Source organism: Triturus cristatus, chromosome 8, assembly GCF_964204655.1.
Source record: "Triturus cristatus chromosome 8, aTriCri1.1, whole genome shotgun sequence".
NCBI classification, from domain to species: domain Eukaryota; kingdom Metazoa; phylum Chordata; class Amphibia; order Caudata; family Salamandridae; genus Triturus; species Triturus cristatus.
The window spans coordinates 1,671,471,554-1,671,485,890 of NC_140591.1; the positions used below are offsets into that span (position 1 = coordinate 1,671,471,554).

Genomic DNA, 14,337 nt, shown 5'->3' on the forward strand with positions numbered 1-14,337 from the left:
CAGACCTCAAAAGAAACAACTTTCAGATCCCAATTGTCTGAATATGGATAAATATTAAACCAAATTATTAAAAAGCATGTGCACATCAATGGGGGATTTCTTAATCACATCCTTAATATCAAACCTGTGAGAGGAAAAATGTCAAAGAGCTTCCTATATCAAACGTATACCTAAATATTGATAAATCGATAAAAAAAAAAGATAAATGCTTACTTCACTTTTAAAAGGAATCATTTAACTTGTAATCTTTTTTCTCTTCAGATACAGAAGAATGTATGAAATGTCCAGATGACCAATGGCCCAATGGTAAACATGACCAGTGCATCCCAAAAGTGATAGAATTCCTTTCTTTTGATGAGCCCCTTGGACTTACACTCTCCTTCGCTGCAGCCTTCTTGGCTCTCACAGCTGCTTGTGTGCTAGGAATCTTTCTTAAACATGGTTCCACTCCTATCGTCAAAGCCAACAACCGAAAACTCAGTTACCTGCTCCTCCTCTTCTTAAAGCTCTGTCTCCTCTGTTCCTTCATATTCATCGGTCGACCCACAAAACTATCCTGCATGCTGCGTCAAACTATCTTTGGTATTATTTTTTCCATCAGTGTCTCCATGGTCCTCGCAAAGACTATACTTACTGTTATTGCCTTTAAAGCCAAACTCCCCAACAGCCCGGCGAGGAAGTGGTTGGGAGGAAAGACTCCAAGTTGTATAGTCTCTCTTTGCTCTCTGATACAAGTTGTTATTTGTGCTCTTTGGTTGGTAAAATCTCCTCCATTTCCAGAGCCTGACCTTAAGTTGTATAATGAAAAGATAATTGTTGAATGTAATGAAGGCAAATATTTCTTCTACTTCATGCTGGGATACATGGGCCTCCTGGCCACAGTCAGCTTTATAGTTGCCTTTCTCTCAAGGAATCTCCCTGGAAGCTTCAACGAGGCCAAGCTGATCACCTTCAGTATGCTGGTGTTTGTCAGTGTGTGGATCTCCTTCATCCCGGCATACCTGAGCACACAGGGGAAATACATGGTGGCCGTGGAGGTGTTTGCCATCCTCTGCTCCAGTGCTGGACTGCTCGGGTGTATATTCTTTCCTAAGTGCTATATCATTCTGTTCAGGCCTGATATGAACAACAGACATAATATTATTGGAAGAAAAAATGTTGGTACTATCAGAAAATATCAAGATCACAAAAGAAGAAGGAGTTAGCTGGTGAAGGCATGGACAGAATAGGCCTAAACTATATGCTAATAATACCAATAATAATAATAATGTTGCTGCACGAGGGATTGTGACTACAGATAAAGAAGTCTATCAGTAGACTAGAATCCAGCAACGCAACCACTCAGTGGACCTTTCACAAGCTAATAGAGGGCAGGAGGAGGATATTGATGAGTAACCCTAACAACATGTCACACAAATGCATATCACAGCACATTTATATTGTGTTACTATTTTCAATACACACAGAGCCTCCTGCAATCTTTCAACATTGAAGATATCTAAACCGAAGTTGTGCAATGTTGTGATACTGCAAGAGAACTGAATTCACTTCGCAAGGATTTTAAAAACAAACTGGGCACATTACAGGCTCCTCCCAGCAGTGGAAATGTCCCCACTGCCAGGAGGATCCAAACCGGGCAAAGGTGGAGATGACTATTTAGTAGATGCTTGCAATTTGTCATAAATTATTATTTTTGTGCAGAAAGGTGTCAGTCAGTCAGTCAGTCAGTCAAATTATCTTTATTCGATTAATAAAAATCATAAAAGATCGAGCAAAAAGATACATAACAAGAATACATCAAATCATTTCACTGCATACAATTATAAAAAAAAAGAAAAATTTAAGGATTTAATACATTTAAAACATACATAAATATTTTTTTTTTTTTTTTTTTTTTAAAAAAAAGAAAGAAAAGGGTACATTATAAAAGAAGAGGAAATTCATTTTTCACCAATAGAGTGCCTATGCCTTAATTGGAGCTTCTTCAACCTTGCTCCTGCGACTAAGAAACTTGCAACAGCAAAGGCTACATTTATATTAGGGAGAAGTTGCAAAAACAACAGGGCTGGTTTTACCTGGATAAAACTCTGAGTACGTAAAATAGGGAGCAAGTACCTTTTTCTGATCTCAGTATAATGGCCGCAGAACATAATAAAGTGCATCGTATCCTGGACTGAGAAACAATCACAGTCACAGGGTTCAGCGTCATCAGGTCTAGCCCAAGTTCCAAAGTTACCCAGGATAAAGTGAATTAAATTGAAGCGGAATCTTGTTAAGAGAAAACGATGGTAGGGATTTGTTACCCACAAAAGATATGGTTCCATTCCAGGAACAGAAGTGAGCAAAACATATTTCCCTACCAAAGGTTTTTTTAACTCTTGTGCTTCTCTTTCCAGAGCATATAGATTTAACAGGGTGTTTTTAATTAATTTTAAATCTTCATGAATTATTTTATCTGGAGATGAGAAGAGCTCCAATCGGCCTGCTAAGGACAGCTGTGATCTCACGTAACTTAGCCATGGTATTTTAAGTGCTCTATCCAGGGCTAAACAATCTTTTAAAATGGTGTGATTTAAGGTAAGCTCTTGGTTAAGCCAAATTTTTAGCCACCCAATCACTGGAGCTAATTTCAGAGTGTCAGATATATAGCCCAGTCCTACCTCTTTATGCAATACGAATGTCGGGGTCGATTGGGGAACAGAAAGAAGAGATCTTAAGAATTTATTTTCTACGATCTGTATTTTAGTGGGGTTAATATAACCCCAGATAGTAGAGCCATACTGGGCAACTGACAAGCACTTTGCTTTATATACTTTGATTATGCTTTCCATAGGACGAGCGCCCAGTCTTTTGGCGAAGCCCATCAGCCCTGCGGTCGTTCTAGCGACAGCATTAGTTTTAACCTGAAGCTGAGGGCCCCAAGAGCCCTTTTCGTCAAAAGTCACACCAAGATATGGGAAAGAAGGGACTCTCTTTACCTCCTTTCCTGCACAGTAAAATGTCATCATCTTTTTTTTCCTACCCGCTTGTCCTGAGATCATTACATGTGATTTATCTGTATTAATTTTCATGTCCAAAGATACCATAAAAGCTCCAAAAGATAAAAGGAGTTTTTTTAGTGCAACTCCAGAGCGTGCAAGAAGAACAGCGTCATCCGCATATAGTAGGACAGGTATCTTTGTCTCCCCTGCTCGTGGAATGTCACTGTGTGATGCTTGCATTACTGTCTCAAGGTCATTGATGTATAAGGTAAATAAAAGGGGGGCGAGTATACACCCTTGTCTAACCCCCCTCTCAGACTTAAAGAGACAGGTGCATCTTCCTTCCCTAGTGGCTCTTACAGAAGTCATAAGATCCTTGTGTAACTCAGCTAAGTAATCGACCAGGGGTGGGTCAAGGCCCATGGACAGCAGGATCCCCCACAGCTTCGACCTGTTGACCATGTCAAAGGCTGAGGAGAGATCCATGAAGGCCATGTACAGTGAACCACCCCTAGCGACCACATATTTGTTTATAATAAGCTCCAGGTTTAAGCATTGATCTAAAGTTCCTCTTTTGGCTCTAAAGCCATATTGTGCATTGGATAAAATGCCCTTACTTTCTAAAATCGTTGACAGTCTGCCTAACAGGACTCTCCCCAAAATTTTGACGCTTGAGTCAATAAGAGAGATAGGCCTGTAACAGGCCGGATCTGTCCGCTGTCCCTTTTTGAAAATTGGTACAATGGTCGAAGTTAACCAACTAGAGGGGAAAATAAAATCCCTAGTGGCGTTAAAAATGTTGGTTAGAATTTTTGAGCTAAATTGAGGGGCGGTTTTAAAGAAGTCTGCTGGGACCCCGTCTGGCCCAGGTGCCTTTTTACAAAGAGTGTCTTTTAGGGCAAGTATAACCTCTTCCTGAGTAAAGGGGGGAATGCGAGTCAAAGATTTTACTAATGTTGGTTCAGAAACTATTGTGGTTTGAGTTTGACTATAGATGTTACTAAAATGTGACACCCACTGTTCATCTGAAATAATACAGTCAGCTCTCTGATTATCTAATCCCACAAAATATGGGTGGTTTATAACTGCCCAGAATTTTACACTATCTTTCTGTGTTTCGGGCAGTAACAACTCTTCCCATGCCTCATTTTTAATCTCGGATTTCCTCATTCTAATAGCAAAATTATATTGTTTCCTCAGTGAAGCTATCAGTATTTTATTTCTAGGGTTACCCTTTAACGCCTTTAAAAGAGCTGAATGGGCCCTAGAGCAGTTTGAATCAAACCATCTAGGGCCAGGTGATTTTTTTAACTTTACCTTTATGGACAAGTCTAGATTGACTTGGTGACATATGACACCAAAGGCGTCAACCACTTTGACACTCGAGTTTTCATTATCAAGACATATAGCTATTTCATCAGAGACTTTTGCCAATGTGTCCTGCAAAAAGGACAATGGGGTGACTTGGTCCCATTTTAACCTGCGATTTTGATCTTTAAGCTCAAGACCTAAGGCACAAAATTTATCATTCTTTCTGAATTCCAGGACTCCAAATGCTAAAACCTCTAAAATCACAGGATTGTGATCGCTAAAAACAGAGGCCTCTACCCCATATGAAAATATTTTAGATAAAAGACTTAAAGAAACAAAAATATAATCTATGATTGTACCAGAGTCATGACCCACGTATGTTGGTAGCCTCATATCATTTGAGCAGGTGCAAAATTCATAAAGGTTGAGGGTAGCCAGGAATGATTCCAGAAACTCTCCGCTTAAAGTGTGTTCAAAATGCGGAGATAAAGGGTAAAAAGGAAGTATCTCAGTTTCCCTCAAACAACCTGCCAAACATGGGTGGATATTAAAATCCCCCATTAGGATTACCTCAAAATCACAGCAACTATTCTCAATATGAGTGGCTAGGAAATCCTGTAAGGCTGACAAATGCTCATTAAAAAAATGACTGGTCAAAGAATTGTAAAAGTTTACAAGTAAAATAGGGTTACAGTTTGATAAAGTCAATTCAACCATTAAGCAATTTTTGGAATTAGACTGGACGTAACTGCATTTGCCTTTAACGTCAAGAGAAATATATACGGCTAGCCCGCCCCTAGCTCTACCAGCTCTACTAGGGACGGCGGGTACGAAAAAATGAGAGTAGCCATCTAGTGGCAAGCACTCTAACAAGTCCCAAGTTTCTTGAAAAGCAAGAATGTCATAACTCCTGATTTTTTCCAACCAAATTTTGTCTTTAAATTTGGATCTAAGGCCAGCAATGTTCCAGCTCAAGATTCTGCAAACTCTATTACCAGCAGAGTACTCAGAAGATAAAACAAGAGCCGGCTGTTGTTCCTCAGCAATTTCAATTGGACTTGGCAAGAGTCAATCATTTTGATCCAGAAAAGAAAGTGGCGCAAAACGATTAAACAGTTGCACGGGTTGTGTAACAGGGTTAAGTGCGGAGGGTTGTTGTCGATGAGCGAATGCGTTATTCCTTGATTCTTGGCCCCATCTAAAATGAAAATCCCGGTTTGTAATTGGTCCTAAAAAAGGAGTCTTTGGGAATGATACATTCTGCTGTTCCCCGTAAAAGAATTTCAGAGTTAGGGGAACCACAGTACCTTGTCTACGTTGAGGGGGAAGAATATTTACAAGGATATTGGGAAGAACGCTTGGATTTGAAAAGCTCACAACCACACAATCACCTTTAAATTTTTTAGGGCGGTTTCCAAGCCACGGGACCCTGAATGCTGATTTGATTACACTTGCAAGATGTTGCTGACCTCCTGGAGCTAGCCGCACATTACTACTCAACCAATGTAAGGCTTTGCTGCACAGTGAGTTAGAGTTTTCCGCCGAGCCTCTTTCTAAGAGAGGAACATTTGCAAGGACTAATACCACGGGTGTGGCCTCGACAATAAATTGCAGGGAATCCGACGTAGAAGTATGGGGTTGTGATGTTTGCGTTTGGGTAACATTCGTCACAGGAATTAAATTTGCTGGGGCGCACTGAGGCAAAGAAATCCCAGTAGCAGCGTTGGGAATAAGTGTCGCTGGATTATCCCCAGTTGACTCTGTTCCCTTTCCATCCCCCAAAATTGGACCAACAACGGCGTCCCCATGATTATTGTTCAAAGAGGTGACTAACGTGGTTAAATTTTCAATGCCGCTTGCAACTGTGTTTTGCTGACCACCCAGCTTCTTGATCTCTGCTTGTAGTTTATCTATCTTAGAGATGAGGGGTTTAATAATGGAATTAATTTTGGTCTCAAAGAAGTCCGCAATTTTTTCTAGAAGCGCCTCTTCAAGAGAGCGAGTCAAAAAATCCTCAGCGCAGTTTGTTTGTGCAAATTTTGAAGTATTGGCTCTCTTCCCTTTAGCCCCAGAACGTAGGCCACCCCGTTTAGGGGGGATCTTAGTGCATTGACGTTTAGTTCTCACTTCATGAACTGGGGGTGTTACATCAAGAAAAGGCACCTCGGGTGTCTGAGACTGTGTATCTTGATCTGGATTAATATCACTTTCAACGGTTATATCACCCTCAATGATAGAATCTTCAAGAGCCGGATTTACATTAACCTGGATTTCAGGTATGACTTGTGGGACAATATCCACTAACGTGGCGACGCTAAGGACATCTTGTGTGTTCGATTCATTGAACGAAGTAGTAGCAAAAGAGGGCGGGGACAGACAGAGTAAGTCCGGAGATTGACTCAACCCCAAAGACTCCCTCCTTTGCGTGTTGATTTTTTGTACAGTCTGTACCAAATAATTGTTCATCTTGTTGTTTTGAACTATTGCTGCTTTTTTAGGCATGACTATGGCTGTAACCATAAATAGCGCGAAAACAATAACAATAGGGGCTGCTTAGTGCTCAACTTACTTGCACGATAGCGTCCGATATGACTCAGGCAGCATGTGTGGCCTGCCCCTGCCTCTTCCTGCCGATGAGGGCCGTAGAGGGCCCGCCCTTTGCCCGGGCTTCGCTCCGGGCGTCCCGCTCGCGTCCCGCGAAGCGGGCCTGACGCTGAATTTATGCGCCTCCTGGCGCTGTTGTTACGTGCGTGCTGTGCGCCGCCGCAAGTGCTGCCGGGATTCGTAGTCCCGAGCGGCGGCGCGGAATCTGGCTGGCGAAGACTCTTGGCGATGGCGGCACAGGAATGCAGACTGCACGGACTCTTGGCGGCGTCGGCGTTCAGGTAAGCTCCGTTCCCCCCGCTCCGCCGGCCTGACGCTGAATTTATGCGCCTCCTGGCGCTGTTGTTACGTGCGTGCTGTGCGCCGCCGCAAGTGCTGCCGGGATTCGTAGTCCCGAGCGGCGGCGCGGAATCTGGCTGGCGAAGACTCTTGGCGATGGCGGCACAGGAATGCAGACTGCACGGACTCTTGGCGGCGTCGGCGTTCAGGTAAGCTCCGTTCCCCCCGCTCCGCCGGCCTGACGCTGAATTTATGCGCCTCCTGGCGCTGTTGTTACGTGCGTGCTGTGCGCCGCCGCAAGTGCTGCCGGGATTCGTAGTCCCGAGCGGCGGCGCGGAATCTGGCTGGCGAAGACTCTTGGCGATGGCGGCACAGGAATGCAGACTGCACGGCCTCTTGGCGGCGTCGGCGTTCAGGTAAGCTCCGTTCCCCCCGCTCCGCCGGCCTGACGCTGAATTTATGCGCCTCCTGGCGCTGTTGTTACGTGCGTGCTGTGCGCCGCCGCAAGTGCTGCCGGGATTCGTAGTCCCGAGCGGCGGCGCGGAATCTGGCTGGCGAAGACTCTTGGCGATGGCGGCACAGGAATGCAGACTGCACGGACTCTTGGCGGCGTCGGCGTTCAGGTAAGCTCCGTTCCCCCCGCTCCGCCGGCCTGACGCTGAATTTATGCGCCTCCTGGCGCTGTTGTTACGTGCGTGCTGTGCGCCGCCGTAAGTGCTGCCGGGATTCGTAGTCCCGAGCGGCGGCGCGGAATCTGGCTGGCGAAGACTCTTGGCGATGGCGGCACAGGAATGCAGACTGCACGGACTCTTGGCGGCGTCAGCGTTCAGGTAAGCTCCGTTCCCCCCGCTCCGCCGGCCTGACGCTGAATTTATGCGCCTCCTGGCGCTGTTGTTACGTGCGTGCTGTGCGCCGCCGCAAGTGCTGCCGGGATTCGTAGTCCCGAGCGGCGGCGCGGAATCTGGCTGGCGAAGACTCTTGGCGATGGCGGCACAGGAATGCAGACTGCACGGACTCTTGGCGGCGTCGGCGTTCAGGTAAGCTCCTCAGAAAGGTGTCTTGTTGTGTAGCTTACATTTAGTGTCCATTTAATTTTTGGTTTTAACTTAACTTTGTTTTCTAATGGTAGTTTACACATGTTTTTCCTAATGTGACAATATGCTTTGCACACTTTTATTTCTGATAGTCACTGTTGTCCTGTAGTCTGTTCATTTAGTTTTCAGGGTCGCACAACTCAGAACACGACACTTTGTTTAGTCTTTTTAGTTTTGGTAGTAGGGCACAACTTTCTCTGTCCAGACTCATTGTAGATGTTGTTCTACATCTCTTGCTTAGTGTGATAAGCTTGGCACCTATTTGTTTAAACAGCATCCATGGAGAGGTTGGTGACAGATTCACTTCCTGTCAGGGTCATCAAAAAAGCTGCTATGAGATGTAGTTCCGCTGCACCTGACCTTAATGCTGAGAAGGAAAATACCCTTGCGAGAGAGGTATACAGGCCAGCAAACTCAGGCAGTGGTTTATTCGTTTATACAATGAGACAAGAGTCCTGACATACAGTACCAAGGTATGGCGTTAGGTCATTACAATAAGCCTGGCAGATGGGTACTCCTGCCATGCTCTCTCGAGAATAGCTAAATTAGTAATATATAGGAGTAATGTTTGTGACATTATGAACAATTAACATGGTTGAATTGTTTGTGTTTTTACCATTCTAATAATGTTTATAACAACGATGTGTCTCATCTTTCTGATAATTCCAGTTCATGTTCTATTTACAAATATTCTCGTACCTTTTCTCTATGACACCTTAGGCATGCAAAAATGACAAATGAAAGGGTTAAATCTGTTTCCATGCATTCTTTGGAAAATTAGCGGCATATTTACAAGAAAATGCCCACGCGCTGTGCTATTCCAAATTTGACTGTGCCGTGCTCTGACATTTTTTAAATGCAGGGATGCGCCATATTTACTCAAATATGTTGCACCTCTGTGTTTCCCCTAGTGCTGGCACAAAACAAACTGCCTAGCACCAGGCAAGGCACCCTGCCGTCATGTTGCGAGGGTGCCTGCACTGCAGGGACACCTTTCTGCACATAAACAGTCAATAATGGCAATTTGCTCTTTCTATGTGTGCTGCAGAATGCAACATCTAACACATAGAAAGAGCAAAAAACGAGGAGAAATTAACAATTTCTCTTCTTATTGCCATTCTAAGGCCAGCTAATACCTGGCTTTCGTTTTTGGCGCTGCCCAAGCCCTCTAAATCTGGGGCAGGATAAAAAAGGAACGGGTTTGCAGTGGAACATCCACAGCAACACCCATTGCCCGCACTTTGACAGAGTGGACTGCAACAGAAAGGGGCATATTTGCAAGGTGGCGTTAAGCCAGGTTAAGTGGCTTAGCTCCACCGATGGTTGCCATTTTGTGAATGGTGCAACACCACCAGAGCGTCAAATGTGACAATCCGGTGGCAAAAGGAGCTTGCAAATATGCCCCATAGAGTCATGTTCGAGGTTGCCAATAACATCTATATTTCTATAAGGTTAGAAATTTATATTTGGTAGTGTGAGGTAGCCAAACAAATCAACAATTACTGTTTATATAGGAAGTCTCTGTATTATGAAGTTTCTTGTTCTAAATACGCAAACCTCCTAAGTTCATAGGAACCATTCAAGATGGCGCCATCAATGTTCTGGGTTTGTTACCTATTCAATGGGTTTCCTGAGTATTTTACTAGTGTGTACCCAAGGCTCATTTATTACCTCCATATAGAGATGTTTGTGGTGAAAAGGATTTATCCTCCTTCAGCTTAATAGAAAGCACCTTTTTATGTCTGTAGGTTATTCAAGCATGAATATTTAGAAATATTTTCCCGAATAGTGTTTTCCTTTCTTCTTATTCTATTCATTAACGCCTTGTGTTCTTCGGATGGCCCCTGGCTGTCCGACATCATGGTGGGCGTGTGCGGGGCCGTCGAAACCCTGCCCAATCATTAAAACGTCAGCACAGCGCGAAAATCTGCACAGCGCGGATGGGGTTAAACATGGCACAGCCAGTAGTTCTGCCTATTAATTGCAGACAAGCTGTAACTTTTCACTTAACTGGACATTGGCTTGCCAATGGGGTTGTAAGAGTGACCTTCATGGTTGAGGTATACAAAGCATTCCTTGGTTGATTTTCCCACAGTTGATGCCACTACACGCACATTCCACACATACACTGAGGCTGCAGTTCCAGCTACATATGGGCTTTATGATTATTTATAAATGCCAATAACGTACCAGGAACATCATAATTGGTTCCAAATTGCCCTCCCACATACACTACACAATGTGAGACTGGGTCCTCTCAATAATTATTGGCAACCTGGCCAATATTAGCAAGCTATGCACCTTATAAAAATGCACAGGGATTAATTAAACTTGAGATATTTGCTCGCTTGAACCATTTGGTCAGGTTGCATCAATGACTGATGCAATGAACTATGCATACAGTCACTCCTGTCCCAGCAAGGGCTCCTCAAGCTGGACACGCTCAGCGAGCTGCATCTACAATTAGACCCATTAATATTAATGCCATTATGTGTAAATTCACTACCAAACATGTTAGAATTTCATTTTGGGTTGCACAAAAGCAAATTGGCTTGAGGCAGTGTTACCCTATGTGGGACCACAAGAAAAATGTAGAATTATCACTATGGGGCATATTATCAAGGACGGCGTTAAAAATTATCGCCGGTTTAGCGGCAGAAAACTGCAGCTAAAGAGGCGATAATGGGCTTGATGATATGCCCTTGTGAATTCCCATAGAAGCCCAGGTTCTGGTGTGAACATGGGCTTCTATGGGAACTCTCTGCGGCATATTATCAAGCCCATTATCGCCGCTTTAGCGGCAGTTTACTGCCGCTAAAGTGGCGATAATTTTAATGCGGTCCTTGATAATATGCCCGAGGTATCTTCTACTTGGTATGGAACCCCTGTAAAGGGGTGTAATGCGTGGGGTACTATATTTGCTGCATTCTACACCATCACCCACAGTACTCCATCAATTGCTGTATTACCTGAAGTCCTTAACCAGATTCGGGCTGAACATTGTGTGGCTTCTGCCCTGGATTTGGGCATGAAACTAATTGGCAACTTTGGCACAATGTTCTCAATTATTTTAGTAATATTAACTGGGAGGTGGCTTCTCTGTCGATACACCAATGGTTTGCTAAAGTTCCATTAGCAAACCAGGAATTTGAGCTCCCTAAAATTATTTCTGAAACCTTTGTATTTATAAATTATGATCATTTGGAAACCAGGCCTAATAAGCCTCAACTTAAAGGCATATCTGATACTGAAGCAGACACCTGAGAACTTTTTTTAAAATTCTGAGATAAAATAAAGCTAAAACACAAAAGAGGTCTCTGCAACTGGAGTCTTCCATAACTGTGATGCAATTAAACAGATTGATAGGTATCAGTATGCTGATACACATCCTTCTCGATCAATCAATCAATCAATCATATCATTTGTAAAGCGCGCGGCTTACCCGGGAAGGTCTCAAGGCGCTAGGGAGTGGGGAATGCTGCTACTGCTCGAAAAGCCAGGTCTTGAGGACTCTTCTGAAGGTCAGTAGGTCTTGGGTCTGCCATAGGTGGCTGTGGAGGGTGTTCCAGGTCTTGGCGGCGATGTGGGAGAACGATCTGCTGCCGGAGGTCACTCTTCGGATGCGGGGGACTGTGGCGAGGGTTAGGTCGGCAGAGCGGAGCGGGTGGGAGTGTAGAAGCTGAGTCATCTGTTGAGGTATGTTGGTCCGGTGTTGTGGAGTGCCTTGTGTGCGTGCGTGAGGAGCTTGAAGGTTATCCTCTTGTTGACGTCTCTCAGGTGGGAGTGATGTGGCTGCAGTGAGGGATGTTGAGGATCAGGCATACAGAGGCATTCTGGATGCGTTGCAGCCGTCTCAGGAGTTTGGCCGGGCCTCCTGCATAGAGGGTGGGTGGGTGTTGGAGCTGTTCCCAGTGCGGTCGGCCACCATGAGTCGTTCCAGGCAGAGGGGGTGGATCCGAGTATGAGGACCTCCATCTTGTCCGAGTTCAGCTTCAGCCGGCGACGGCCTTCATTCCTTTGTGGAGGTTGGTTTCGGCGGTGTGGGGGTCCTTGGTGAGGGAGAGGATCAGCTGGGTGTCATCGGCATAGGAGATGATGTTGAGGTCGTGCAGTCGGGCGACGTGGGCGAGAGGTGCCATGTAGATGTTGAACAGCGTTGGGCTGAGGGATGAGCCCTGGGGTACGCCGCAGATGATCTCGGTGGCTTCGGAGCAGAAGTGAGGAAGGCGGATGCTCTGTGTTCTGCCGGAGAGGAAGGGGGTGGTCCAGTCCAGGGCCTTCTCTTGGATCCCGGTGTCGTGGAGGCGTGCTCGTAGTGTGCGGTGGCAGACCTTGTCGAAGGCGGCTGACAGGTCCAGAAGTATGAGGGACGCTGTTTCTCCATTGTCTAGCAGGGTCCTGATGTCATCGGTGGCGGATATGAGGGCAGTTTCGGTGCTGTTGTTGCGGCGGAACCCGGACTGGGAAGGGTCCAGGATGCTGTTCTCCTCGAGGCAGCGGGTCAATTGTTTGTTGACGTTCTTCTCAATGACCATCGCTGGGAACGGGAGCAGGGAGATGGGCCAGAAGTTCTTGAGGTCCTTGGGGTCCGCCTTGGGTTTCTTGAGTAGGGCATTGATCTCGGCGTGCTTCCAGCTCTCTGGGAAGGTTGCTGTCTCAAAGGAGATGTTGATGACTTTCTGAGATGTGGTGTGGGCATGGGTCGGATGGGGATCCTGAGTGGATGGTGTTCATGATCTTGATAGTGTTGTCGTCGGTGATGTTGGTCCTGGAGAGCAGGCGGTTGGTGCGGATGGTGGTCGTGGGGGCAGAGGTCTCGTGGTTGTCGTGGCGGTCGTGGCATTGATGCTGTCGTGGATGTCTGCGATTTTGCGGTGGAAGAAGGTGGCCAGCGAGTCGCACAGGTCTTGCGGAGATGGGACGTCGTTGGTGTTGGAGCTGGGGTTGGAGAGTTCCTTCCCAATGTTGAAGAGCTCTTTGCTGTTGTGTGAATTGTTGTCTAGGCAGTCCTTGAAGAAGGCCCTTTTGGCAGATCTGATGAGGTGATGGTGTCTGCAGGTGGCGTTCTTGTGGGCTGCATAGCTGTCTGATGTTCGTTCACGGAGCCGGTTCTTCTCCAGTTTTCGGCAGGTTTGCTTGGAGGCCTGGAGGTCATCAGTGAACCAGCTGGCTTTCTTGCTGGTGTGATTGTTGGAGGGTTTCTTGAGTGGGTTGAGGGTGTTGGCGCAGTCGTTGATCCACTGTCTGAGGTTGCGGGCGGCAGTGTCGAGGTCGGTGGGGTCGCCGGGTGGGCTCTGGGCGAGGGGGCTGGTTAGCTGGTCTTCAGTGACTTTGCTCCAGCAGCGGCGAGGCATCTGTTGGGTGCGGTGGTGCGTGGTGGGCTTCTTGAAGGTGAAGTGGATGCAGCGATGGTCAGTCCAGTGGAGTTCGGTGGTGTGGTTGAAGGAGACGTGGGGGCTTGCGGAGAAGATGGGGTCATTTCAAGACTCCACAGACAGATGGTCAAAGAGAGGAGGACTAGGCAAACACAGACAAGATGAGCATGTGAAACTGAAAACAGACTCACAGCACTCTTCTGATGTCATCATACAAAAGGAAGAAAAACTTCCACAGCAAAAAGTACAATTGAAAAAGAAGAAAGTGGCGTGATTATCTGTGAAATATTCCACAAATACTTAGAACTCTTCATCAGAACAAGACGGCAAGAACTCTGCTCAACATCTCTGGAGTGGTCACATTAGTTCACCAGACTCTTCAAGAGTTTCTAGTGGCAAGACTTACTAATGACTACATTTAAGTAGAAACTCCAGATCAGTGGCTCAGCTGTCCTGATAGACCCTGACATTGAAATTGAAGGCAACATAGTGCATACTATTAAAGTAATATTCCGGTAGAAGGTAACTAATAGATACAACATTCTCTTGGCTGAGACTGTTTGGCCACCAGAGTTTGTTAGAAAAATTCCACAAGGGAAGAATGAAATTATACCTTCCATTATTATTCTTGAAGATGTTATAGTAGCATATGCTGCAGAATGGGCTCTTGCTCAAGCCTCAACATTATGTCAT

The 14,337-nt window shown here is 45.6% G+C and overlaps 1 protein-coding gene across 1 annotated transcript; it reads left to right on the top strand.

The window, feature by feature from the left end:
- The first annotated feature begins 275 nt into the window (after positions 1–275).
- LOC146808557 (vomeronasal type-2 receptor 26-like) lies at positions 276–1,205 on the top strand. Its single transcript, XM_085624005.1, has one exon. It carries the CDS (start codon positions 276–278, stop codon positions 1,203–1,205), a length of 930 nt encoding a protein of 309 aa, XP_085480131.1.
- Positions 1,206–14,337: the final 13,132 nt, after the last annotated feature.

Excerpts from the sequence above, each read along its gene's own strand:
- LOC146808557 (XM_085624005.1), top strand. The coding sequence starts at position 276 with ATGAAATGTCCAGATGACCAATGGCCCAATGGTAAACATGACCAGTGC.